Below are 26,889 nucleotides of genomic sequence, written 5' to 3' on the forward strand. Positions count from 1 at the left end.
CCAAATTTCATTGAGCAATGATGACGGAATGGCCGAAGGGACGAATATCTGGCTTGATGCCAAATTGCAGTCGTTTCGGGAATATGATCAATGCTCAATGCAGGGGTTTGTTCCAGTCGACTCTGCGACTCAAGAAAATGAGCTGGACTGGTATCCAGCCATGGGCCACCTTTTGCGCGGCCGCCATTAGACACAACCATACCCTGGCCGATTACGGGACTATCCGGAATACGATCCTCTGGTCGGCAGGCGTTGGGTGTCTGATGCATCAAGGGTTGCCGCGTAATCACGTCAATGAATTACGTGGCAAGTCCAGGAAACCGAACGACTGGCCGGGAACGACCGATGAGCTGGACCGCACGTCCCGTCTTCGCTGCGCGGAGACGAGCGACGAGCCTCTCTAATGCTGTCGTCCTTTCATGGGCCGTACCCTCCTGAGGGACTTGAACGCAAAATGCCCGACCCTGCGCACTCGACGCCGTCTTGCGAACAACACCGCACATATCGTGCCCGGTGCCGCAGGTCTCTCTGCTAGCCAGAGATGAATCTTGCAGCCGGGGCGGTAGCTGCGATGTCCGCTTGGTGGTCTGTCGCCGCTCGTGCAGAGTCGGGACCAGTCGTCAAGGTTGGGTGACGGCCCATGAGATCACATGTAGCTCATCTCACTACATACCACTCAGTGCCCGATCCTCTTCCCTCCTGCGGGAGGAGGCATGCTCCTGGAAGAGCGCGGGCACTGAGGCAGGGCTCTCCGCCACAGGCGGGCAACACGGTGGTCCGCGACCCCCCGTGCTTGCCCCCGGGCCGCTGCGCGGCGCATGTGCGCGCGCCCTGTTCCTTTTTTATACCTCGACGTCTTGAGATGCTGGTTTCTACGTAATCCTCGGGCGCGTTGCGCCCGGGGCAACCTCCACTCCTACACCTCGCTTGCGAATCAATGGGAAGGAAACGGGGCAAAGAAAAATCATAAAACAACTCTTCTGCAAAGGATACCTAGCCTAACCCCTCAGCCTGCCCTGGCGGCAGGCGACGGGCGAACCCTGGAAATCAACCCAGGACGGAGGACAAGCGCGCAAGCCGCTTTCGTCGGGATCCCCGGGGGTGTGAAAGGCATTTCCTCCCCCGGCCTCGTCTGTCTCTTCACGCTCTTCTATGGTTGTCGCCCTATTAGTTAATATGAACACAAACTATTGTTCACGGTCGCCATGCGCAGTTCGCACGTGAAATGACCATGGTGTCTACTCCAGCCGCGTTGTTTGAGTCCTGAAAGTTCCCGTGACCCTTGGTACCCAGCAGGGCCGTGTCGTGAGAAGTATGATCAACTCAGCGCTTGCAGATATCCACGCAAGAGTCGTGCACGTAGTCGAGCTTGAGCCTGCCCCCTCCCCATCTCTTATCCCACACCACGCCGCACCGCCCCGCGCAGTTCCCAAGGCCCGCGCTGCTCACCGCGTGGAGCGGCTCCATGAGGCGCCTCACGTCGCGCCCCGTGCGGTTGCCCGGCCGGGCGACGCCCTGGAAGAAGAGGCAGAAGCCGCCGGGGCCGGAGCCCAGCTGCCGGCACGCGATGTGCCTGTCGTTGGGGTACACGGCGTCGTCGGGCAGCGCCGCGGCGGAAACGACGAGGTCCTGCACGTAGCGCACCACGTTCTTGCCCGTCGTGTGGCCCATGTAGCACATCCAGCTGGTGGGGGAGCAGCTGCCGGCCACGTCGGGGGCGAGCTTGTCGAAGTCGACTTCGCGTTTCTGCACAGGGGGGAGGAGGGGGACGGGGACGGGGAGGGGGAGTCGTGCGAGGGGTTCTGGTGTCTGCAGTGGCGGCGGCGGCGGCGGCGGCGGCGGCGACGTCGTCGCCGCTGCTGCTGCTGTTGTTGCCGTGCCTGCTATTGCTGTTGCTGCTGCTGCTGCTGCTGCTGCTGCTGCTGCTGCTGCTGCCGCCGCTGCTGGAGCGCCCACGAGGAGTGCGGCGAGTGCGACGAGCGCGCGCATCTGTTTTTCCGTGTTAGTTGGCGGGCTACTACTGCCGAAGGCTTGTTGCGGGGCGGAGGGAAGGGGGATATTGGAGGGAGGCATGGAAAGCATATACTCGCGAGGCCTTACATCGGTGGGTAGATGGGGTTTGGGATTGTCTCGGCGGGATGTATATGCTTAACAGGGTAAGATTCGACCTTATCTGGAGGTCGCTTCGCTTGCACTGGATAACTTGCGCAGGTATCGCGTTTGCAAGGTCAGATTTCTGTAGTTTTATGACTGGGACGTGAACAACTCAATCTCTCACTTCGATCTCGAAGGCCTTCACTCTACGTACATATATATATATATATATATATATATATATATATGCTCATATGAATACATGACTCTGTACGGAGTACCTCTCGGTCCGATCGGCATCGCCCAGTTCGCCAGTAAGTGCAACATGAGGCCCTCTCTCAAACACTACACCATGTAACACCGGGAAGGAGGGGGGGGGAAGGGGAGGGCGGGGGCCCGGAACGAGTCAGGACGGACTGGGAGCAAAACGACAAGAGTGCTCCGCCACCGGGAAGGGGAGAGGAGAGCACGCATGCATGCATAGATACACTCGTTGACGCCTCGTTGACGCCTGGCAGGGGGCAGCGCGTCATGTACCGAAACACGGGTCTCTGCGCGGATTATTACAGTATCCCAGCCAGAAAACTCTTGTAGAAACAAAAAAAAAAAAAACCAACAGAAAAAAAGACGCCCTACTACATACTGTACCTTGCGTATCTTTGAAACAAACATCGCTACTAAGTGCATCATGAACGGTACATGAATCGCCGTCCATGCGTGATCGTAGAACTAATCATGACGAGCGTCAAGCGATCCGTCGTCCACACCAGGCAGAACCGCGTATCGTCTTCTTGTGTAAGCGTTAAATGCACTAACGAGAGTCCCGTTTTCTCGGTAGTTCTCCTTCTTTAAGGGGTATTGTTCACCACATCATGCTTACGCATGGTACTTCGTACAGAGTGTTAAACATCAAAAGTGACTCTGCGGGAAGACACTCGCAGCGCAGCGTTTCCAGACATGCGGTGCTTCGCTGCCAGCCTGTGCACACCATCCCGATCATTTGCATGAACCTTGTCGAATACATAGTAATGTTGCAACTCTACCGCCCCTGCTGCTCTACGAGTTCACTCCCAACGACACACGACCATCCCGGCGAGTACCTGATGAGTATTGGATGATTACTGTGGAGTGCGACTAATTCCCGCCGCGAGCATCTCCGTCTTTAAACCTCGACCAGTGCCACGCTGTCGGCCGCGACTGTTATCATTTCGTAGCGCGCTCGCCCACGGGAACACGAAGCAGCACCGAACATCCGGCATAGAATATCCCTAAGGCCTTCAAAGAGTAACTCGGTAAATTAATCTCGTTCTCAAGCCGGTTTCCATTACCGACTGCAAATTTATAAACAGACATCTCATGGCACATTCATTATCCCGTCACCGACGGCGCAGCGTCTTGTTTACTTGACCTGCTTTTCAGTCTGCTCCTTGATAGCCTTCCCAAGACCAGCATCGACACGCGAGAACATGTCATACGTCCGGTTCCGCGTGTCCTGGTGAGCGGCGCTCAGGTGGCCGGCCACATTGCCAACAAAGTTGTCTTGCTGGCCAGAGGTTCGGCCGAGAACATCCCAGAGCCCCTTGGCCTGGACGTAGTCGTCGTCGTTGATCTCCTGGAAGAGCGCGTGAACCGCGGAGCCAGACCACTGCTCATGGGTGTTCACGGGAGGGGCGGTCTTGTAGGTGAGCGGCCTGTAGGAGCTGGGGTAGTTCGGGTTGGCACCGTAGTTTCCATTGACGACCATGGCGCCGTCCCGCTGGTAGGGGTTGAAGGGGTGCAGCGGGGCGTTGACAGGAATCTGCTGATAGTTTGTGCCCAGACGGTGGCGGTGGGTGTCGGGATACGAGAACAGGCGCGACTGCAGGACGGGGTCTGCCGAAGGCTCAACGCCAGGGACCAGGTGCGAGGGCGAGAAGGCGACCTGCTCGATCTCGGCAAAGTAGTTCTCAACATTCTTGTTGAGGGTAAGCTTGCCGACGGGCCTCAGAGGAACCTCCTTCTGCGGCCAGACCTTGGTCAAGTCGAAGATGTTCCAGCGGAACTTCTCGGCCTGCTCGGGGGTCAGGACCTGGACATAGACGGTCCAGCTGGGATAGTCGCCCTTCTGGATGGACTCGAAGAGATCCTGGGTGTGCCAGTCGGGGTTCTCGGAAGCCAGCTTGCCGGCCTCCTCATTCGTGAACGTCTTGTTTCCCTGGTCCGTCTTGAGGTGGACCTGGGTGTACACAAAGGAGCCGTCGGGCTTGGTCCACTTGTGGGTGTGCCCAGAGTAGCCGTTCATGTGGCGGTAAGAGTAGGGCGTGCCGCGGTCGGAGAAGAGGTGCATGACCTGGTGGATGGCCTCCTGGTGAGTGGAGAGGTAGTCCCAGAACATGGTGGCATCCTTGAGGTTGGTCTGCGGGTTGCGCTTCTGGGTGTGGATGAAGAGGGGGAAGTTGGTGGGGTCTCGCAGGAAGAAGATGGGCGTGTTGTTGTAGACCCAGTCCCAGTTGCCCTCCTCGGTGTAGAACTTGACGGAGAAGCCTCGAGGATCACGGGCGGAGTCGGGCGAGCCCTTCTCGCCGCCGACGGTAGAGAAGCGAGTAACGCACTTGGTCTTCTTTCCGACCTTGCTGAACATGTCGATGGACGTGATGTCAGTGACATCGTGGGTCACCTCGAATTCACCGTAAGCACCAGCACCCTTGGCGTGGACTACTCGCTCGGGGATGCGCTCGCCTGTGGTCTCGCTGTTAGCAAACTGAGACTCTGCCTAGCCAACCTGATACACAGCTGGTGCTGAAGCCGAAGACGCGGAAAGCACCAGCCACGTATCAGGCTCGGGGTAGAGTGAACTCACGGTCAAAGTGCGCCAGCTGGTCAATCAAGTGGAAGTCCTGAAGCAGGAGCGGCCCCATGGGACCGGGACGCTGCCACCCCGAAGGGTTGTTGACGGGGGCGCCATTGGAGGTGGTGTAGACGGGCTTTTCGTCATACCGGTAGGTGGAAGCAGGGGCGTCGTTGGCACCCATTGTGGCGGGTGGTCAAGTGGGAGGAGGATGTGGCGTGGTGTAAGAGCGTTAAGTGTGCAAACAAGGCAAGATGCTCTATGAGTCTATGGTCAATCTCTAAGGGCTCTGGTCGAGAGCCAGAGGGAAGTGCAGACAGGGAACAAGACGGATGACGAGCTCGGGGAAGGAGGAGTGGAGGGACCAATGCCGACTATATACTGCTCGCACCCTCCTCGCCAGGGCAGGAGGAGCCGCCACTGGTTTGTGGAAACTACGTACGTCTTCGGGCAGGAGGTTCGACGCTAGACAACAAACGAGGGTCTACCTGCCACATGGACGGATGCCCAGGGTACGTACATGCTACATTCTACTGCGACGTGCGAACTGCCAAGTACATGCGAGCAGGGCAGGCATGACAAACCCGCTCGCGGAGGCGAGGCAGGTACCGCCGTGCGAGGCGAGTTAGAGTTCCAACGCGTGCGGTAGCACGGCGGTAACATCTGGATGGCGGTTGCACCGCAGCGCGGCAGACAGCAGGGGAGCTGCCCGGAGAGTTGAGGGGGTTCGCGCCTGCCAGCCCAGCACCGGTTGCTGGGGTCCCGGCCAACCGCGTCGCTTGCATCGTCCGATACTGGCTAGCCGTCGCTCAGTGTGTGCCCGGCCCGGGCAGGAGCGAGCGACAGGGCGACGGCATTGGCGGATGGCGGCCAAGTGGGCGGGCAGGCGCCGCCAGGCCCCAGGACTTCTCCGACGTTGACGTCTTCAGTGCCTTGCCATCCCTGCCGCTGCTGAACACGCAGCGGGGCGCACAGCGGTGGGCCGCCGCCCCTCCCACCAATGGCCGGCGGGGCAAATGCAAGCGTCAGCCTGCTTGGCCCCGACGTCGACATCACCACTTTTTGACTTTTGCTCCTCCATCGCTCGGGCCTGGTCCCGCAGTTCGATCAGCGATGGGCGCGCCGCTGCCGCGCACTGCACCGCATGTGCTTGTGTGTAGCACCATGTGCGACCGCTTCGCAGCTCGAGGGCATTCGCCTGAGCACGGGACCGTCTTTCCAGCCGAACAGAAACGTACTCGTATGACCTGATTTCCTTGGTGCATGGCTTGGGAGCTTACTCGGCACTGGTGGATTCCATATCACTTCTCGCACTCGAGACCCCCTCCACCCCCCAACCCAGCGAGCAGGAATAAGCACCGGCAGACAGCCTTTCCCCCCTCCCCCCTCTCGGAAGCCCGAGACGGCCAGGCTCTGGGGACACCGGTCAACGCGACGGCGGCCATTTGAAAGCACTGATGCCAAAGTGGCCAGCGCTCCCGGGCGGAGACATGCCGGCAGCGCTGGCCGCCTGTTCCGGCGCATCCATCCGCATCCACCCCCGCGAGACGAGGCCGAGGGGACTCGGGCCCAACCCCGAGAGAAATGCGACGAGAAGAGGGCCTCGAATTCCGAGAAAGACGGTCCTGGGGCGGTGCGCCTGTTTCCACGTCTCGAGTCACGCTCAGAGGGCGCGCGTGCTTCGTGCTCGCACTCTGCTGGTTCTGGCTGCGTGCTTGGGGATGATATGATATGCTGTATCACACTCACGGGACGGTCAACGACAGACGGCGTCGGGCATGAATTCCTGGTGTCCAACGTTCGGGCTTTCGACCTCTTCTCGTCCAGTTGCCATGGCCACAGGAACGAGATCATGTGGTCAAATAAGCATACATTCAAGCTGCGTCGTACCTCGAGCGTCCCAGCCGCGCTGGGTGTAAGTCGTGATACCATACCACCGCCGTGTACGAGGGCATTACCCCGCGGTCGAGTTGGCTCGGGACGGATTCGACGCAGCCGTTGCACGGACGGACCGGCGCAGACCACTCGTCATCGCCTCACTGGCCTCTTGGGCCTTTGCGCCATGCACCCCAGGCGCGCATCATCTGTCGACCCAGACATCGTTTGTCTGTCTCTGGCCCGCCTGACGTCGACGCGGCCGGTCCGTGGTGGGGCTCGCTGGCGCATACCGGATGCGGCAAGGCGCCTCCCAAGTCTCCCAACCCCAGCTGCCGGTGTACCTCTGTGATCTTGATGGACCTTCATCAATATTCGAACCTGACGAGTGCTCCCGCCGCCACCCACCACCGCTATCGGCGTCCGGCGAAGTTCGCGGTCGCGTCTGCCCGGGTGCGTGCGACACGTCCGCGTCACGCAGTCACCTGCTCAGGGGCGGACGACGACACTCGGCCCGGGTCGATGTCCGAGTCTCGTCGAAACTGCACCCTAGACAATTCTGTACTGACCGCGCCTCAAAGACAAATAATGCTGCCAACACGGCCAGCCTCCACTCGTACGATATTCGCCGCGGTTTCCCGACGCCATGTAACCAGCTCACGCGGGTACAACTCGACTCCTGCGCCACGTACTCCGTAGCTATCGGCATTTGCGGACATGCAGGCGTACGGGAATTGTCGCCTCTTCCCTGCATGTTTTCCGGCAGCTGTCGTCGCTCCTGTGTGGACATCTCGGACATCTCTCGGTTAACCTTGACAGCGTCTTTCTTCGCACCCGACTTTGAAGGCCTTTCAATGCTCTGCGTATTCCTTCCATTCAAAAGGTCCACCCATCGTATTCCATCCACTGGACCACTATAGCCAGGGGTTGGCCATGTTCAATATCGGCGTAGTAACCCATTACCTCTTGCTGTGTCACATGGAGTCGGCTCCTTGTAGCAGCACATACAGACCAGTCCTTGTGACAGCCAAGAATCATAACAGAATCGAACTCCAGGACAGCGCGTGTGGGCGTCCGGGGCTCTGGCATTAAAACGGTCGTACTAGTATCTTATGTGTCTAACCACGGCCAACGCCGTGCCTCCCATGCGTTTCGAGGGAACAGCAACCAGCTCATCCAGCAGGCGCCAACCTCCCGAATACCCTCCCTGTATGCACCGTTCGCGCGTCCGAGACGCCGAGAATGTTCGCGCCCTCTTGATATCTTCTTGTATGCGCCCCCTTACGCCCTGAACCGCGGTCGCTCGACATGCGACGGAGCTGGCAGGGACTATGATCATCACGTCGTTGGTTGTTGTACATGTGCGAGTCGAAAAGGTCGTTTCGTGGCATCGCCGTCGGTCGCCAGGCTGCTTATTCCTGAGAAACGGTTTGCTGAGAGGCTGCTGTCAGCGTGTCGAGCTACCACACATGGGCTCCTCGCGGCACCGAGCAGGGCAAGGGGGGAAAGCTTACCACGAGCCAGTCCATCCCTTCGTTGACGCCGCTGCCGTCCACGGCCGAGCACGCCATGATGCTCCAGTTGCGGTCCCGCAGCTCGCCCAGGCGCAGCGCCTCCGAGATCTCGCCCGCGCCCTTGGCCCCGGGCTGGTCCTGCTTGTTGGCGAAGACGAGCAGCGCGGCGTCCTTGAGCTCCTCCTCGTTGAGCATGGCGGCGAGCTCCTCCGAGGCCGTCTGCAACCGCTCGATGTCGGTCGAGTCGACGACGAAGATGACGGCCGCCGTGTTGGCGTAGTAGCACCGCCAGTAGGGCCGGATGCTGGTTTGGCCGCCCAGGTCCTTCACGTCGTTTATCGTTAGCAACGCTCGACAGCAGCCGCACTTGTATATCGCGATCCCGAACGTACCCAGACATTAAAGTTGAGGTTCTTGTAGGTGACGGATTCGACGTTAAAGCCGATGGTCGGTATTGTCGTGACAACTTCACCAATCTGCAATCCACTCTGTCAGCACCCTGCGCCGGCGACAGCCACGTGCCCGCCCTCGTGCGCATACCTTCAGTCTGTACAACAGAGTCGTCTTGCCCGCGTTGTCCTGTAGGTGGAGGGGGACCACCTCCCGTTAGCAGACGCGTTCTGCGAGACCGGCGGGGCGTCGGGAGGCCACGAACAAGACCCAGGATCAGAATCCTAATCTCCTTCTTCGCCCACAACAAGTTGGACAGCCATGACATGCCCGAACCCATCTTTGCTGAGTCGTGGTGCTCCGCGCCCACGGGGTATATATCTCTCTGGGGGTGGTGAACTCGGGGGCGCGCGTGCCGTGGGTTAGGTCCCGTCCCGTCGATCCGTCGACACTCTTCGAGGTCGTGCCCGCCGGCGGCGTCGTATGGGGGCAAAGAACGCAACGCACACAAGGGTTTGGGTTGTCGTGTCGTTGGCAGTCGTGTGTCGTCGTCGATGTTCGCAAGAAGCGAAGCTTGAGAAAAGACGTGGCGGACTCCGGTTTGAAGGCCGGACGGATCAGGAGGCGCTGATGAGAAATGGCTTCCCCTGGGAGAGCACCTGCAACGCTGCGCTGCCGGCCAGATGGGCTGGCTTCTAGACTGGGCGGGCCTCCCGAGGGAGGTTGCGTCCCTATTCTTGGCTTCCAATTGGCCTGTGGAGGGTCGACAAAATTCCCCGCGCAGCTGTCCTGCGACAAGGGGGGGGGGGGGGGGGGGGGGGGTGGTTTGGGTGTCAAGACTGCCGAGTTCCAGCGTTTGAGGACACGACGCGCTCGTGACGAAGTTGGGTTGGTGCCGTGGCCGTTGGAGGAACGGCATGGGCTTGACAGTTGTTTTCTCCCAACGTTGCTGGAGAAGTGTAGCTAAACTGGTGCAAAGTAGATAGCTCTGAGCAATCAAGCTTACACTCTCGGAGCAACACATTACATGCTGGCGAAAGACAGTGTACTTGATAAGTATCCCGACTATCTCTCCAGCGATGCTTTTTCCTCAAGACTGCATTCCGTTCATGGTACACCGCCAGCCGTGAAGCGATGGGTTCGCAACAACCTCCGTCTCAGCGGCCCGGTTCGTCTCATGTGCCGTTCACGTGTCAAGTCTTGCCCGCCTAATTTTGTCTCCCTCACGACCGGCCATTATTAAGACGGCTTTTCGAGGGCTGTCCAACGTAACGCCACACGGCCCCACCGAGCGGCCGCAGCTTGGCAGCCTCAGGCATCAGCCCCCCCTCGCCGCGCCACAGTACCCGCCTCACCTTGTGCTCATCAGCCACACATTTCGGCCGCACACGTTTTTTGCGCTTTTCCGGCGCTCGCTACTAGGGTTTTACGCCCTCTGGTGCGGGTCAAAAATCCTCGTCGTCTCAACTCCACGAAAATCGTCACCTTCAAGCGACTCGACTCGACACGCCCAAAGCCATCACGATGCCGGTACGCCCTGCTCTCCCTGATCACGCCCGTACGCCGAACCCGCGAGAAAGCCAGCGCGCATATATCCCAGAGATTCAAAACAATTCGGCGCGAGGTTGCGTTGTTCTCGATGGACTTGTGCCCGCTGGCTGCCCGCGGGGCGGAAGGGGCGACGTGTGACGTGCAGCACGCACGCAACATCATGGACTGAACGCTGACCGATGCATCGCCCATCTGAACAGAGCCACAAGTCTTTCCGTACCAAGCAGAAGCTTGCCAAGGCGCAGAAGCAGAACCGCCCTGTGCCGCAATGGATTAGACTCCGAACGGGCAACACTGTCCGGTACGCTCGCCCCCTCCTCTCTCCCACGCCCTCGAGTCGATGAGAATCATCACCTCCCCGATACGCATCCCTTTGAGCGCCCTCCCCGCTAGGGCTTGAAAAAAATTCCCAAATGCTAACGTAGACGGCGCACGCAGATACAACGCCAAGAGACGGCACTGGCGCAAGACTCGCCTGAACATCTAAACTGCTCGCCTCCGATCATTCTCGATTTCCTTCCCTGCATTCGACACAACCACCTCCAGGCAAGCAACAAACAGACCAAAGAAGAAACTATCAAAGGGCACCGGCATCCCACCGGGACGCGACCCGTTTTCTTTTGGGAGCAATGGAGACGCCTCGAGGCAGGAAGGATGGCCGGATTGCGGGTTGAAGCTGTTTTCTGGCGCGAGGGAACGATTTGTGGACGCACGGAAAATGGGCAGGCTTGATTGCCTTGGTTTCTTGATTCTCACTACACTGCATGTCACGGTCGGTCATAGGGAAAGGAATGCACAGATTTTGATGTCCCGTCAACAGGGAACAAGACACTATTACTCTGCGCCATCGCTATCTGTGACACACCATCAATGGTGAAAGCCTGCGACTTGGCAACGTGAGGCACATCTCTCACGACTTGGTTCGCCATAAGCTCTATTCATTACACGTGTTGTGCATCAGCTTACTTTCAAGACTTGGTCGCTGTACGCTCGACTCATCACGCGTGATATGCTTTCCACACCTCATCAACTTTCCTACACGGCTGGGTCCCTGGAACTCTCCTCCCCGGTTGCCGCTGTCGTCGTATATATTCGCTTCACGGGGCTCTAACGAGACCCCGAAGCTTCGCATGTCGACCTTCGTCGTCCGGATCGTACCGCAGAGCTGACGAGAGTTGCTTCGTGTCTGTCAGCAGGCTCCCGAGGACAGATGATTGACACGTTCCGATGCACTCGACTCATCACAGGTGATGTGCTTGCTACATTTCATCACCCTCGACGCATATCTGCCGGAGCTTTCTGCATTAAAAACGAGTCTCGGGGCCCTACTAGAGGTCTATCCGAAGCCCACGGCATGCGCAACACACTCCGCCCTCGGAATGCCATGAAACCGGGCCCAACTCATGAATCTGTCCGTAAAACGCCTGAATAGCACGCCGTAGACCGCAACGAAACAACATGCAGTGAGCGGCCACTAACCGCAACCCCCACGCGCGGTGCGGCTGAGAGGCCGTCCTTCAAAGCCACGATGGGGGAAATTTATCGGTCCTCGGCCCACTCGTTCTCGCGCCGGATCTGCTCCTCCTCCTCGGGGGTGAAATCGTTGGTGATGTTGAACGTCTTGCGAATCTCCTCGGGAGACTTGCCCTTGATCATGTTGGCGACGGTCTTGCAGCCAACGTCGAGCAGGGGCTTGATGTCCAGGTAGTTGGAAGCCTGCCACGTGAAGGATTAGCCGGACACGGTCGCTCATCGAGACAGCACGATGCAGGGTTCACATACAAGGATGATCTCGAAAAGCATCTCCTGGTCAACCTGCATGAACTTTTGGTCCCAGTCGTCAATATCAGTGCTCTTCTTGCGCGCATCCGACTCCTCGTCCTGGGCCTGAGGCGGGTCATTGCGGTGCCACTCGCACCACTCCAGGACCTTGCGAAGGACGGCCTCGTTGACCTTGGATGGAGTTAGCGCACAGCAATGTATATCCGTGGCAAGCGGCGAAGCAAGTCGGACGAGGATGCACGTACGTTGGGGATGGGGATGGGCGCCTCCTTGGTCGACTTGGCGTCCGTGTCGCCGAGCAGGTTCTTGATAAGGACGGAGCGCTCGATCACGTCACGGTCTATAGACGGCGGTCACGTCAGCAAATCAAGACTCGTCTGCGCACGCGGAGCCATGCGTCGGCTCTGCGTCGCCCGGCGGCGATGATGTGTCGACATACCAACTTCGATGAGGGCATTGTCGTTGGAGGCGAGCCAGACCTTCTCGGCCTGTCCAGCGGCGGCGGTATCGGCCATGGCGACGGTAGAGATGCGGATGGGGTCGAAAGAGTATGCTGTGGAAAGTATGTGAGCCTTGCGATCGGGTGCGATGGCCGAGCTGATAGCAACAGAGGCCGGTCGTCGATGTCGGTGGATTGTGATGGAGGGAGGTTGGAATGACGGAGGCGCTGGAGCGTGGACAGAGTGTAGCAATGAGGCGGGCAGTGGAAGGGTCTGCGGGGTTCTATGGGTGGGTGCTGCCGCGCTGGCGGCACCAGTCGCAATGGATGGAGGGCCACAGCCAGCAGCCACCTCAGTGCGGCTCACGTCGCCCAGGCTCGGGGCGGCGCGCCACGCATGACGTGAAGGGGACTTGCTCACCTGGAACGGCAGTTGCAGTTGGAGTTTGAGAGAATCTTTGGGGGTCACGATCTTGTGAGGTGCGATGTGCGGAGTTCCTTCCCAGAGTGAAAGAGAAAGGAACGAGGGCAGCCTGGAGATGCTTTATTTGTATCAGTGGCAGGAGCTGGCACACGAGGCTGGTTGCCAGGCTTTGAGTGCGCACCGTATACTTCGTACCTTAGCTGATCGTGGCACATTGACGCATTCACTGTGCGCCGCGCGGAAACTCACTGGCAGCCAGCGAGTGGGGCCCCGCTGCTGCCTTGTGGTCGCTGATGCTGATGCACGGTTAGAGTTCAACACCAGGCGTCAGGCACCACCGCGAACAAAGACGGACGAGAGCCTGCCCGGCAGCCAGAGCTTAGAAGGAGTGCCTGCGTCTTGGGGGTTCATCTTCGCATGGCTTCTCGTCGAGACTTTGGGCATCAGGCTCAGCTGGCCATGGCAGATATCTCCTGCATATGAGGTGCCTTGCGCACATGTGCCCCTGTCTCTGTGGAAGCTGCGAGCAAACCCTGCGGGACGCTGTAATATTGTGTATAATAGCAAGTGCCCGTCATTGTCGGTGGGCCAGGCGTCAGCGCCGGCAGACCCTTGCATTTAGTATCGAGGCGAGCCAGTGAGCACATGTGGCGCGGTCTCGCGATTCCCAGTGAATTTCCGGTCGTCGGTTCGTTCAGTCAAGCCACCACCACCACGTCTCGTCTCCCCACGGTTTCGATCTGCGGCGTGTGGCAGGAATGCTGCGGCGCCACTCCACGTGCTGTCTCGTCTCTGGGGGTCCCCAACACATTCCCAGCCTCGCGGGGCAGAGGGCAGAGGGCAGAGGGCATATCGTAGGGCATAGGACCAGGCGGAGGTGCCGGACTGGCGTTGCCTCGTTCGCGGCCGGCAAAAGCTAGGGACGTACGTGGGTTGAGACGACGAGTCACCCGGCCATCACAGATCGAGACGCGTCTTCTCTGGCGGTCGGAGCGTCGAGGGAGGCCCTCAGTGCATGTGCGACTGCGTACGAGCAAGCACGTCGTACGTGGACTGAAACGACCCAACAGCGATGGCGCATGAAGCACTTTCCGCTACGCGCACCTGGCGCTGAGGCGCGGCCCGCGCATCAAGCCTTGGGGGGGGGGCCTCGAGCAACGATCAAAGGAACCGTCATAAATGACGCCACTCTCTACAGACAGCCTGTGCCGACGCACGCGCTCCGACGGTGCGACCCTGGGTAAGGCTGCGACAACGTCGTTGCGACGACGTCGTCGAAAAAAATGTGCGATATGGACGGCCGCCTTGCACGTTCATCGTCTGACAGGCAGCCACTCGTGATAACCTGGAAGTTTGCTGTTGTCAATAGAACCTGGATCAGTAGTACGAAGTACTGTGCCCCAGTGGAGAGCTCCAGTGGAGGCCCATTCCCGGCTCGACCCTAGCGACGGGACTGGGACTGGTGGATGACTGGGTCCCGTCCTTCAGGGGGGCCTGCCGCCCGCCCTCCCGCTCGCTCCGGACAGCTCGGACGGGAGCTCTCAGCGGCGCGGCGGCGGCGCGTGTTAGCGCTCTGGTGCAGTTATTAGCAGCGCAGGTCGTGATTGATCTCCCGCGCGCACTTGTCCGCGTCCGGCTGTTGATCGAGGAGGGCCCCTTTCTTCCGCGCGGCCCTGTCCTGCTCTCCCTGCAGTCGTTGGGGCTGCTGTCTCTGCATCAAAGCCGGCCGGCCGGGTGGGGGACAAACATGACAGGACGCGTGTGCTGCTTGCTGACCGACTTGTGGGCTTGCCTGCAGGTGATAGATGGTGGTCTGCTGTGTTGTGCGCGATGCCGGTGCCCTGGTGGCGCACACCCGACCCTTTTTCAGGCGTGATGTGCGGTCATGCCCCCCCTGGTTTCCATGGCGCTGCGGTGTGCCTGTGGGTGGTGTGCTGTGGTGTGCTGTTCTGCCCTTTGTCAGGTGCTGCTTCTTGCGCGGCGCCGGGGTGCCAGGCTGGCCTTCTCTCCCTCTCCCGTACCTCAGGTACCCAGCTGCCAGCCCAGCGGCCCCCCTCGACCCCTGATCGCGACCGAGACCGAGATCCCACCTTACCCATCTCCGTCCATCCAGCACACCCGCGGGCCTTTGCCAAAACGCGTCGACAAAATTAAACTAATTTACCCGTCTTCCTGTTCTTGCGCTTCTGTCGCCTTCTTCCGTCGACGTGTTGGGACTGGCGCGGTCGCGGAATCCTGCTCTGCCGGCGCCGTCAGCTGTTGTTGCTGTTATTTTTTCCGGTTTCTGTTCCAGCTTTCTGTTTTCCCTAGCCCGCCAGCCCGCCGCCGCCGCCGCCGCTGCTCACCTCATCCTACAAAATTGTACCACTACCCTGCCTGGCCTGCCTGCCTACCTGGCCAGCCTGCTATCGCGCGTTTCCCGGTTTCTTGCCACCAGCCATCCGTCCTCGACAGCGTTTGCTTTTTCTTTCCTTTTCTCACTCCTGCGACTGCGCTCTGGAAGCCCGACCGCCCTCGAAGCTCAAACCCTCCGCCGCCCATGTCGCGGCACCTCTCATACATCTCCCCCAAGCCCATGCTTGCTGCACCACTGGGGCCATTGAGACCGGCCGCTTGAACCATGTGGCGGCGCACTTACCTGCTGCTCGTCCTCATCCGGCTGTGGTTTGCCCTGTCGCCCAGCTATCTACACCCGGACGAGAATTTCCAAGGGCCAGAGGTCATCGCCGGTATGTTTCCGCACCAGTCCTGCGCGGTCCGTCCCTGGTCGGAGAAGCTTGCGCCGGGGCGCAACCAGCGAACCAACACCACCTTAGCTTTAAGCTCTGCTAACACTTCCTTGCCTGCGCAGGCCAAATCTTCAGCTACCCAGTCCGACGCACATGGGAATTCACGAGCGACAACCCGATACGAAGCGTCTTTCCTCTATGGCCCGTCTACGGGCTGCCGATGCTGCTGCTGCGGTGGCTGTGGATCGGTAATGGCCAAGATGGCGAAATACCTCCCATCGCCGTCTTCTGGACGCTCCGCGTCCTCATGTTCCTCATCAGCTTCGTCCTCGAGGACTGGGCGCTGCACGAGCTGATACCTTCGCCGCGACACCGTCGCGTCGCGGTCCTCCTTGTCGCATCGTCCTACGTCACTTGGACTTATCAGACCCATACCTTTTCCAACTCGATCGAGACCTTGGTCGTGGCCTGGAGCCTGGTGCTGATCCAGCGCATCGCCGATGATCAGGTTGGTCGCGTCTCTCACTCCCGTAGGGATGCAACCTAGCATGACTAACTCGTTCCGTGTAGCAGCAGTCGTCTCTCATGGCGTCTACGGTTCTTGGCATCGTTGCCGTCTTCGGCATTTTCAACCGCATCACTTTCCCAGCTTTTCTCCTAGTTCCCGGTCTCCGTCTGATACCCCATTTCCTGAAAAAGTAGGTCGAACCGATCCCATCCGCCTCCCTCTCATGAGTATTAAGCTCACCTATGGCAGGCCTTTGTCGCTCGCAGCCCTGGTCTCGGCCGCAGCCCTTACTACTATAATCGCGATCGCGCTGGATACCGCTTTCTACTCATCAGAGCCCATTACCTGGGCGCACCTAATCACAAAACCCGTCATCACTCCCCTCAATAATTTTAAATACAACTCATCCACCGACAACCTAGCTCAACATGGCCTGCACCCGTGGTACCAGCACCTGCTGGCTAACCTTCCTCAGCTCCTGGGGCCAGCGGCTGTGCTCCTGTTCACTCAGCCTCACTTATCGATCCGACTATATTCTGCCATCTCGGGGCTTGCGGTCCTGTCGGTATTTCAACACCAAGAAGCCCGATTTTTGTTGCCTACTGTCCCTTTGATACTGTCCTCGGTCCGGCTGCCCAAGAATAAGACAGTACTGCGGGTCTGGACTGCCGCCTGGATTGGGTTCAACCTGTTCTTCGGCGTCTTGATGGGCATCTATCACCAGGGGGGCATAGTGCCGGGACAGGTGTTCATGAGCAACCAGCCCGATGCCACCAACGCTATTTGGTGGAAAACATACACTCCGCCTATATGGCTGCTGAACGGCAAGAACGAAGTCCTGACAACCAAGGACGTGATGGGGCTGAAGGGTGAGGCGCTGCTTCAACAGCTCACCCAGCTGGCAACCTGCGATGTCCCTGCCGACAGGCGGAGCAAGGAGTACTTGAAGGAGAAGAATGGCACTTATCTGATCGCCCCCGCGTCGGCGACCTGGCTGGACCCATATCTACCCAACAAGGGGCTCCAGGGGCTGCGCTTCCGAGAGGTCTGGCGGTACCGCAAACATCTGAACCTAGACGATATGGATTTTGGCGACGATGGGATATGGCAGACCCTCACGCGGGTCATTGGCAGAAGAGGTCTGGTTGCGTGGAGGGTCACCAAAAGCTGCTAAATACGATAATAGCGATAGAGAAAATCTTGCAATGAAAGCACTCATGTTGTGCAGACGCTGCTATTTTGGCAACCAGAATGTGAGGTACCGCCATGGCAAGAGTCACATCTCACTACAGGCACATCTCACTACAGGCAGAATCATGTTGCGCAACTTTGACTCGATTGACGAGATTCTAGTCTAAGTCAACTGTTTCCAGCCACAGAGACGTGGAACCTCGAGCCGCAGCCGCGACAAGGCGTATGACCCCGCTTAGTACAGGCGCTTGGGGGGAGACATGGAAGCCTTGATGGTCAGGCTTCCAACGTTCTGCCAGCCCTTCTTGAGGAGGGAGACGAGGTAGTTGATGGCCAGCATGACGTTGGCGACCAGCTGCTCGGGCTCCATGCCGACGTTGCCGACGGCGACACCCATGCAGAGAACCTTCTTGAGCTGGAACTTGATGGTGGACTTGACCTCGGTGATCTTGCCGCTCAGGTCGTCGGCGTGCGAGACCGGGGTGGGGAACTTGCCAGCTGCGAAGGGCGGTCAGCACTGGCGGATCTAGGGATCGAGAATGATCGAATGTGGTTGTGGCTTACCCTTGGACAGACCGGGACCCAGGAGACGGGGGATCTGCTTGATGAGAGCCTCGGAAGCGATGAAGGCATCGTACTTGCGAGCAAGCTTCTTGATGAGCTTCTTGTTCTTGTTGAGCTTCTTCAGGTCATCGGCCGACATGGCATCGACACCGCCGTGCTTGGCACGGTCGAGATCGTGCTGGTCACCCAGGATGCTGTTGTTTTGCATCAGTTAGCCGCCTTGCTTTCTCGTCGGAAAATCTTGGAGGGGTGTCGGGTGGCGTGGTCGTACCAGATGGCCATGTTGGGGCGGGGGACCGAGGGCAGCTTGATGGTGCCGGAGAAACGCTTGTCACGCTGGGGGTCATAGTTCTTGAGGCCGATCTGGAGCTCGACCGTCTCGAGGAAGTTGCGCTTCTTGGTCTCGTTGGAGTACTCAAGGAGCTCCGAGACTTGCGTCCGGACATTAGCTGCGACGGCGGGTTAGCCAGACCTTCTCTTTCTCGAAAATTCGTTGTCGTCGTCGTAGTCGTTCAAAACGTTTTCTCGGCGGGCGCAACAAAGACGCCCACCCGAGTCGCGGTAACGGTCTCTGACGGGAATGCTAGAAGGAACATCGTTCGCTGACTTACCGACTGTGATCTTCGACATTTTGGCAGTCTCCCAATAGATTCGACGGGTATCTAATGGTGGTCAGGACGTATCTGGTTGATGGAGGAATTTCGTGCGCCTGGGCGGGACTCAGGATTTTGGTGATTTTGGCGCTCCGCTTGTGGGCCTTGCCGCCACGTCTGGATTGGCGGGGTTGGTGCGCAGGGCAAATTTTTCTCACGTGGAGCGCCACGTGACCACCTTCAATCGCGACTTTCAAGATCAACTTACTCGTCGATAGCGGGCCCAACCAGCAACTCATCAAGGGTTGGTATGAGAGGCCAGTGAGGCTTTCATATTGATTTGATTGTACGGCAATGGGATGCATATTGGTTATGTGACAAATTGAGCAGAAACATCACGCCTCGATTCTCCGCCAGCCATGGAGAGCGAGCCCCTCCAACAGGCGGCCGGTCTGCTCGCCAACCCAGCGCAGCTGATAAAATGGCTTGAGACAAAGGAACCAGAAGCACAGACAAGGTGCGTGCTCAGTGCACGTCAAGTAGGCTCTTGCGCTGACTGTAAAGCAGATGTGCCGCTGCTCTGTTCGATCAGCTGTTGCGAGAAGCCGGCCAGCCAAAGTCAGTTTCCGGTCAGGCCTGCGTGAGACTATGCGGTCTCGTAGAACAGTCATCCAAGGCTGTATCAGGGGATCTGAGAAAATGGGCCTTTTCTCACGACGTCACCCTCAAGCTCTTCGATTTCTTCATGGACTGGAACGAATCTGATCAGCACCGATCCATGAAGCTCGTCCTCGACCTCGTCGTGCAGCTTATCAAGAGGAACCCTCAGCAGGACAGTGCCCTCGCGACAAAACAGTTTCTCCTAGATAACCTCATCTCCATTGTCACCGGGCGCTCCACTAAGCCGGTTGCTAAATCGGCCATCAAGACCCTGGACCACTTCCTGACAAAGGGGGTCTTTACTCTGGACGAGATACGGTCTTGCTACGAGAGCCATAAGCCTGGGCATGCGGACAGGGATGACACGGAAGTCTGGAGGCTCTTCATGCTTGACCTCTTTCGCTGGCTGCGGTTGCACTTTGTCTGCCCAACGGCAGGCAAGTTCATTGTCTCGGTATACCGATGCTGGCATCCGGGAGGCGATGCAGAGACGAGTGGCCCAAGCATGAGGACATGGTATAAGTGGCTGTTGCACTTTGCAACCGAAGAGCCTTCACTGCTGGAGTCTATCAAGAATTACATCTTCTTGCCGCTCCTGAAAGCGGAGCGATCCGAGGCGCTGCGATTCCTTGGCATGATGAATGAGGATAAGGCTGTCGCCGGCGCCGCAAGCTTGGATCTTGACATGCCTGCTTTGCTACAGCTTGCCGCTCTGGAAGCTGGGAAAAAGGTTGGACTCGTCGAGGAACCAGGTAAGGACCTTCCGGACGAAGGGTCGATATACCGAAGTCTGACGGTAATACAGCTCTTGGAGGCGACGAGCATCAGGATACCGAATCGATCACCGTCCAAGAGAAGACATTGGATCGGGTTCTGGCGCACCCTTCGCATGAAGTGCGCGCCCTGGCAATGTCTCTGCTCATCACCTCGCCGTCCACAACAAGACCCTATTCGTTTGCGGCTTTGGAGCTGCTGCGGAAGCATCTCGGCGCGTTCTTCGCCGACGCCGATGCCAAGTTCCGCATGGAGATTGCGGGCAAGATTCGAGACATGTTCAAGCGTGTCCGCGGCGCCATCCACGTCTTGAAGAGAAGCATACCCCGTGTCCGAGCAAAGGCCAGAAAGGCAAATATGGCGGCCACCGACGCGGATGTCGCAACGCAGCCGATTCTCTACCGCTCCAATCTAATTACGCTGCCGGAAGCTCAGCTGGTGCACTGCCTCGGTTATCATGAGAAGTTCTTGCGGTGGTATATTGGCTTTCTCTGCAGCGAACTGACGCCGACGGCGTCGTACCAGAGACATGTCGCGTCACTAAAAGCGCTCATGTTCATCACCCGCTTGGAAGGAGAAGCGAACAAGGCGTGGGAGACCGCCGACGACCAGGTGCTCTTTTTCGATCTCTTTGACGACAAGTGGGCGCGAGCGCTGTTCGACTTGCTCATGGATCCGTTCGATGACGTGAGAGATATGTCGGCGACAGTTTTGAAACGGATATACGCCGATGATAGGTATCGCCGCTTCGCTCTTTCGAGCGACGCCGATGACAGGCGCGTTTCGGAAACCCTCGTCAAGGTTGCGAAGCGAGCTGAGAGACTGTCGCAAAGGACGACGAGAGCCGACCACTCCGATGGGGCGTCGAGAGCGTGGCAGCTGGTGTTTCGGTTCTTGGACACAGGGGAGAAGCAGGTTGCATTCTTGGCCAAGATGATTGACGAACTGGATCGCAAGACGTCGATGGCGGAAACTGACCTGGGCCGCGCCGTGCTAGAAGCGCCTCTGCACGGCGATATATCCTCGCTGAACCACATCTGGCAAGTGGTCTCGGAGCTCAGGCTTGCCGAGGCTGATCTTGCGGCTGTCCAAGCCTTGCAGTCGAGACTAGTGTCATGCTGTGGTCGGGTATGGGATGCGGTCAAGGATGTTCTTTGCGACGACTCACCTGAGGGCCATCTGCCACAGGAACTGGAGGACATGGAGGGCCTCGACACAAAGGGGCTTCTGAGCTTCAGCTTTCGCGCCGTCCACGAGTCCAGGTAAGCCTAATAGGAGACGTCGCCAACCCTACCCGTATGATTCTGACTGGTAACTAGCAATCTCATGCGAACCATGGTCCTGTCGTTCCGCAACCGATCGCGGGAGGGCTTCCTGATACCGACTCCTGAGGCCTTTGAGAGCATCGGCAACCTGACTTTCAAGGAGCTCGTCAACCTGCGACACCGCGGCGCGTTCACAACCGTGGCCTTGACCTTTGCCACCTGCTGCCAAAACTCGAAGCACGTCGAGCAGGGTGCCGCGCTGCTCGACGCTTGGTACCAAGGGACCATGAATGCCATCTTTACGCAAGCTTCCACAACCCGACGATCCGCGGGCATACCTTCGCTGATGACGGGCATCCTCTCTGCCAACGCGGCCCATCCGTCGTTTGAGCATGTTATGGAGGAGCTCATGAGCATCGCGCGCAGGGAAGCGCGCGTCGCCGAAACAGACGGCTCTAACCTTCCGCAGGTCCATGCGTACAACTGCCTGAAGGACATCTTCAAGAACTCCATGTTGACCTCCATGGGCAACAAGTCGGAGAGCTACCTGCCGCAGTGCCTGGAGCTCGCGGCCAGCGGCTTGCGGTCCGAGGTCTGGGCCATCCGCAACTGCGGGCTCATCTTCCTGCGAAGCCTGATCGACTGCCTGTTCGGCTCGCAGGAGAGCAAGTCCATGATCGAGGCCGGCTGGGACGGCAAGGCGAACAGGATCGCCTACCACCGGTACCCGAGCCTGCCTGCCGCGCTGCGGAACCTCCTCAAGTCGGGCCATGAGACGCTGGCTCAGACAGCGGCAACGGCTTCCGCTGCCGAGTCGGTGTTCCCGGCACTGGATATCATTCGCCGCGCCGGACCTCCGGAGCTGCTTCGCGATGAGATCCAGGTCCACGTCGCCGTCTACCTGTCCAGTCCCGTCTGGCACGTGCGGGAGCTGGCTGCCCGAACCCTGACGTCGTGTCTACTGCACGACAAGTGGCTGCAGACAATCAAGAGCATATTCCGAGACGCAGACGCCTCGAAGACTGGGAACCGGCAGAATCACATACACGGCGTTCTTCTGGCGCTCAAGTACGTGATTGAGCGCCTCAGCGAGGTGGCACTGGATCAACTCAAGGGTAAGTCGTTTTCCACTTGCGACGAACATGTCACTGATGGCTTCTAGGTGATCTTGAGGAATTGGTCGAGTTCCTCTCTTCGACTTCTGTGGATGCCAAATTCCCCAATTGCCCCGAAATCGCGGCTGCGTACCTTGCCGTGGTCAACCTCATCTGGGTCGTTGGAAGGTCGGCTTCCCTGGCCCTGCCTCCCATCACAGTCACAATGCCCTCCAACAGCGGCTCCGCTCTGCTCAGGCACCAGCAGGTCATATACGCGATGCACGATGCCGCCACGAAAAGCCATCCCGTGCGTCGCATACGGGAATTGCTTTTGGACCAAGGCCCGGCTGCGGACTGCTCCGTGACGGGTCTGGAGACTCTCCCTAGTGTATGGAGCGTGGCTACATCACCAAAGGAATCCCTTGCGGAGCTCAGCGAGCTGTATATTGACGTATGCCTTCAGACGAGGCTTATAGAAGCCCAGGTCGTTGCGGTTCAGAATCTGGCCGATATCGTCGATGAGCTTCTCCGGCGCGATGAGGCGCAGGGCCTGTCGACAGGGCGACTTGTCGAGCTGTGGTCTACGCTGTCGTCGCGGTCCCTCAACCCAGCTCTGGCCAATGCCGTCATCCGAGCCAGTGGAAGCATAGTGGCTGCTCTGGGGAGAAGACAGGATGCTTCCAAGATCAGTGTCCACGACTGGGGACTGATGATGGCCGATGCTGGCCTGGACGACAAGGTTCGCTCAACTCACACTCAGCCCGCAACGAGGCGCAATCAGGGGAACGTTGGCTAACTCTGTCACAGACATTCGACACGCGATTCGCCGCCGCCGAGTCCCTCCGCGCATTCTTCGCCGCCGCCGGTCAGGACCACACCTCCGAGGAACACCTCTCCCCGCTCCTCGCGGTATACGACGCCCTGAACGACGACGACGACGAGGTCCGCGAAATGGCGTGCGCCTCCGTGGCCATCATCCTCGGCGAGTCCCTCGTGCCCATGGAGGCCGCCTCCCGCCTGCTCCTCTGGCTGGCCGCCAACCTCGGCGACAGCCCGCGCTTCAGGGCCGAGGTCGCCAGCCGCATCGTCGGCCACTGCGGCATCCAGGCCCGGGACAACGCTGCCGCGTGGCAGCCCGCGGGGGACCAGCTCGCCCGTGCGCTGGAGTTCGACGACTCCCTCTTCGTGGTGGAGGAGCAGAACCTCTTCGTCGACGAGGTCCGCGAGACGGACCGCTGGGTCGGAGCCTTTGAGAGCCTGACCTGGAAGGGCGATGAGGAGCCCCTGATGAGGTTGGACGGCTGGCTCGCCGGAGGCGTGGCGGAACTGACGAGGCTGTTCGGCGAGGAGGATGGGCCGCTGGGGTGGGCGTCTAACCCAGAGGTCTTTGCCATTTGCACGCGGGTGGTGCGAGGCTCGGCGGCGTTGGCCAGGGGTAATGCCTCCTCGCCTGAGCTTGCCCAAGCCGTGGCGACGGCCAAGGAGGCGCTGCAGTCACACGGCACCAGTGTCTCGAGGCTTCTCACTGCTGGATGGGAAGATGCGCCGTAGATGCTGCCTTGAAATTCAAAAAAAAAAAAAGCAAATGGACATGGATACGACCCCCATACAAAGACACATAGATGAATAGACCGACCATCCCGGACACCGCAAACACCCCGCCGTTCCCAATGCCATGACATGCTTGTTTGTGTGCGTTGCGGTTCCCAGACCGTTATTTGCTGCTGGATTCATGCTAGACCTCGCTGCTGCTTTTCTTTCCCTCCCCTTACCTCCCTTGCATGCTACGACGAGGCCGCCCTGTCCGACTTGCCGAGGCTCTTGATGGACAGCTCCCGGGACGAGGCCGAGTCCTCCCTGTTGATGGCGCCGAGGCGGCCGAGGCGCGCGACGAGCATCGTGTTCTCGCGCTGCAGCTCGCCGACCTGCCCCTGCAGCAGCTCGAGCTGCTTGCGGGCGACGTCGCGGTCTGCGCGCGCGCGGTCCAGCTCGAGCTGCAGGCTGCTCTTCTCCTCGCGCTCGAGCGTCTTGCGGCGGCGCGCCTCGGCCTTGCGCTCCTCGTGCTCGCGCTTCTCCTCGAGCTTGCGCATCTCGCGCCGGTACTTGGCCTCCTGCTTGGCCAGCTCGCGGTCGTGCTTCTCGCGCGCCTTGGCCAGCGCCGCCGCGTCCTTGTCCTTGTCGCCCTGCCGCCGGCTCTCCAGCCGCTCCTGCATCTTGGCGTAGTTTTCGTCGAGCTTGCGCCGCCGCTCCGTGAGCTTGAGCAGCTCCTTCTCCAGGGGGTTGTTGTTGTTGTTGCCGTTGGTCTTGGACTGCGACCGCGACTCGGACGAGTGGCTGCCGTTGATGCTGTCGCCGCCGCCCATGTCCGCCGTCATGTACCGCTCCATGGCGGAGCTGAAGCTGTGCGTCGACGACGCGTCGCTCTCGGAGCCGTTGTCGTCGTCGCCCTCTGCGCCCTCCTGCTTCGTCTGGTCTTCCGCGACGCTCTCTTGGCTGGTGCTGAATCCGAGGGGGCTGCTGAATTGCTGACGCAGGCCGTACGCGACCGACGTGGCGGCCCCGAATGCGCCGGCAATGATGCCGTATATGCCATTGCTGCTGGGGATTCCCTCGTCGTCGTCGTCGCCGCCGGTACCCGCTTCGTCCTGCGTGCGGTTGGCGGCGTTGACGTGTTGCTGATTTGATGGTCTATTGCGCGCATCGGCCGGGGAGAGATGTTGTTTCTCTCCGTTGTGTTGGACAGCTCCCGGCTCCGACTCTTTGGAAGGGTCCATGGCGGTGACCCATTTGAGAAACTTGCCGGCGTCGCCCACGATGCCCGGCGGTGTGCCCTTCTCGATCATGAAGCGCGGGACGCTGCCGCCGGGGTCGCTCCTCGTCACCATGAGCCACTCGACGGCGCGGGGGCCGTCTTCGCCGTCGCCACCGTCGTGGTCGCCCTCGGCCGGGGGCTTGGCGAAGCTGACCCTCCGCGTGGCGTCGTCGGACGTGAGGTCGGCGTGCGAGAAGGACCGCTTGCCCGCCATGCTCTCGCCGGGGACTTCCCTGATGATCTCGACGGACTCGTACTGGCCGCGGATGATGCCCTGGCGCGGCGGACAGCCCGGATGCGTGCACGGCTTGGACACAATCATGTACTGGCGCAAGGGGCGGGGTCCGTGCTGCTTCTTCTGTTGTTCCTGCGACGGCGGCGGTCTTCCCGGAATGGTGTCAGTGGTCAGGAGAAGAGTGATGAAGTCTCGCGGCGAGGTCGGCCCGGGGAACTGGGCAGAGAGTTGGAAGACTGGTGCATGTCAGCAGCGAGGTCTTTCCCCTAATCCCTTCATCGGTCTCTCCAATGGCCAGAACAAAACGACGAGGAGGGACGAAAACATACCATTCAGGTGCCCCGCGCCATCAAGGACCTTGTGCTCGACGCTCCTGTCGGCGCCAATGCCGCGAATGTTGCCACTCCCCGGCGACCCCTGGACCTTCATCGTCTCGGCAAACTCACGCTCCAGGCCGGCCTTCCAGCGGTCAAAGGACAGGCCCTCGTGGACGCTGCGCCGGGCGAACCACGCGCCGCGCCCGTCCTTGCCGGCCAGCTTGTACACGGTGATGCCCAGCGGGTTGTCGCGCGGGTTGACCTTGACCTCCTTCCACTCCTTGCGGAGCTGCTCGCGCTGCTCCGCCGATGGGCCTGCCGACGATGACGGTGATTGATCCTTGGCTGTTGCTGCTGCTGCTGCTGCGCCGCTGTAGAAGACGGCCGAGTCGGTCTGCGCGCGGGCGCGTCCGGTAGCCGTAGTGCTGTTGCTGCCGCTCGTCGTCGTCGTCGTCGAGGGGATCGAGTCGACCACGACCTGCGCCTCGGCAAAGACGCCGTTCAGGAACCCGTCGAGGCCGCCGTCCTCCTGCGGCACCTCGGCCCAGTCAATGGGCGCGAGGGCCTTGAGCGGCTCGTGGTGCTTGGCCATGATATATTAATTATCGGCTGGGAAGGGCGTACGGCGCTGCTCTCTTTCTCTCTCTTCCTCTCTTCCTCTCTCTCTCTCTCTCTCGATCTCTGGCTCTCAATCGTCCAACGACGGCTACCTACCACTACTACAAACGGTCGAGCGTCACCGTTTCAGCCCCGCAGCACCATGCCCGTTTGGCCGGGGCGAGCTTCGCTGCTGCGTCGTCGTTTCGTTTGTGATTGTTCGTTTGCCAGGGGGGAATCGCAGTCGAATGCAGTTGAGGTGTGTATGTCGGCGGGCCGGGGAAGCGATTCGGGGGGTCCACGAGGGTCTTAATCCAGGGTGTGGTTGCAGAAAAAACCGGACTGACTGGATTGTACTTGTGCGCGCGCGCGCGGATCTCGCGGGGAAGCTCACCAGCTCGGCGGCGCCTCTTTGACGTCACTGAGTATCAGCACTGTTAGTCAGCGGCGCATCGTGATCTATCACCACCATCATCGTCAACCACCCTCGGGTTTCCCGGACAGCGCTAGCTAGGCAGAGGCGGTCATAGCCAAAAAGCAGGAATTTTGTACAGTCGACAACACCAGCTACCGTGTCCTGACGCGCCCTTGCAGCATCCGCCAGGCTGGCCGCACATGCAATCACCAATCCTTTGACCAGTGTAGGGTAAC

At 59.6% G+C, this 26,889-nt stretch overlaps 8 protein-coding genes across 8 annotated transcripts; 2 read left to right on the plus strand and 6 right to left on the minus strand.

Annotated features, from left to right (window-relative positions):
- Positions 1 to 1,323: 1,323 nt before the first annotated feature.
- Positions 1,324 to 1,680, minus strand: PLICBS_002810 (uncharacterized protein; the record flags this gene model as incomplete). Its single annotated transcript, XM_065600086.1, has 1 exon — positions 1,324 to 1,680. One exon carries the CDS (start codon positions 1,678 to 1,680, stop codon positions 1,324 to 1,326), a length of 357 nt encoding a protein of 118 aa, XP_065456158.1.
- Positions 1,681 to 3,493: 1,813 nt separating this feature from the next.
- PLICBS_002811 (peroxisomal catalase A) lies at positions 3,494 to 5,105 on the minus strand (the record flags this gene model as incomplete). The annotated part of the gene is made up of 2 exons (XM_018322520.1): positions 3,494 to 4,812; positions 4,934 to 5,105. The coding sequence occupies 2 exons, from the start codon at positions 5,103 to 5,105 to the stop codon at positions 3,494 to 3,496; spliced, it is 1,491 nt and encodes a 496-aa protein (XP_018180000.1).
- A 3,103-nt stretch (positions 5,106 to 8,208) lies between these two features.
- Positions 8,209 to 9,040, minus strand: PLICBS_002812 (Arf GTPase arl1; the record flags this gene model as incomplete). Its single annotated transcript, XM_065600087.1, has 5 exons — positions 8,209 to 8,229; positions 8,311 to 8,634; positions 8,703 to 8,786; positions 8,851 to 8,857; positions 8,940 to 9,040. The coding sequence occupies 5 exons, from the start codon at positions 9,038 to 9,040 to the stop codon at positions 8,209 to 8,211; spliced, it is 537 nt and encodes a 178-aa protein (XP_065456159.1).
- Positions 9,041 to 11,790: 2,750 nt separating this feature from the next.
- On the minus strand, positions 11,791 to 12,548 carry PLICBS_002813 (E3 ubiquitin ligase complex SCF subunit scon-3; the record flags this gene model as incomplete). Its single annotated transcript, XM_018322522.1, has 4 exons — positions 11,791 to 11,967; positions 12,034 to 12,204; positions 12,279 to 12,373; positions 12,473 to 12,548. The coding sequence occupies 4 exons, from the start codon at positions 12,546 to 12,548 to the stop codon at positions 11,791 to 11,793; spliced, it is 519 nt and encodes a 172-aa protein (XP_018180002.1).
- A 2,968-nt stretch (positions 12,549 to 15,516) lies between these two features.
- Positions 15,517 to 17,307, plus strand: PLICBS_002814 (alpha 1,2 mannosyltransferase; the record flags this gene model as incomplete). The annotated part of the gene is made up of 4 exons (XM_018322524.1): positions 15,517 to 15,625; positions 15,748 to 16,133; positions 16,196 to 16,323; positions 16,383 to 17,307. The coding sequence occupies 4 exons, from the start codon at positions 15,517 to 15,519 to the stop codon at positions 17,305 to 17,307; spliced, it is 1,548 nt and encodes a 515-aa protein (XP_018180004.1).
- A 252-nt stretch (positions 17,308 to 17,559) lies between these two features.
- Positions 17,560 to 18,518, minus strand: PLICBS_002815 (60S ribosomal protein uL1; the record flags this gene model as incomplete). The annotated part of the gene is made up of 4 exons (XM_018322525.1): positions 17,560 to 17,822; positions 17,889 to 18,082; positions 18,160 to 18,337; positions 18,500 to 18,518. The coding sequence occupies 4 exons, from the start codon at positions 18,516 to 18,518 to the stop codon at positions 17,560 to 17,562; spliced, it is 654 nt and encodes a 217-aa protein (XP_018180005.1).
- A 382-nt stretch (positions 18,519 to 18,900) lies between these two features.
- Positions 18,901 to 23,828, plus strand: PLICBS_002816 (uncharacterized protein; the record flags this gene model as incomplete). The annotated part of the gene is made up of 6 exons (XM_018322526.2): positions 18,901 to 18,998; positions 19,049 to 19,893; positions 19,947 to 21,177; positions 21,235 to 22,295; positions 22,343 to 23,016; positions 23,085 to 23,828. The coding sequence occupies 6 exons, from the start codon at positions 18,901 to 18,903 to the stop codon at positions 23,826 to 23,828; spliced, it is 4,653 nt and encodes a 1,550-aa protein (XP_018180006.2).
- Positions 23,829 to 24,061: 233 nt separating this feature from the next.
- On the minus strand, positions 24,062 to 26,233 carry PLICBS_002817 (SNF1-interacting protein; the record flags this gene model as incomplete). Its single annotated transcript, XM_018322527.1, has 2 exons — positions 24,062 to 25,560; positions 25,654 to 26,233. The coding sequence occupies 2 exons, from the start codon at positions 26,231 to 26,233 to the stop codon at positions 24,062 to 24,064; spliced, it is 2,079 nt and encodes a 692-aa protein (XP_018180007.1).
- Positions 26,234 to 26,889: the final 656 nt, after the last annotated feature.

Source organism: Purpureocillium lilacinum, assembly GCF_023168085.1.
Source record: "Purpureocillium lilacinum CBS 284.36 DNA, scaffold_2, whole genome shotgun sequence".
In the NCBI taxonomy this organism is placed as follows: domain Eukaryota; kingdom Fungi; phylum Ascomycota; class Sordariomycetes; order Hypocreales; family Ophiocordycipitaceae; genus Purpureocillium; species Purpureocillium lilacinum.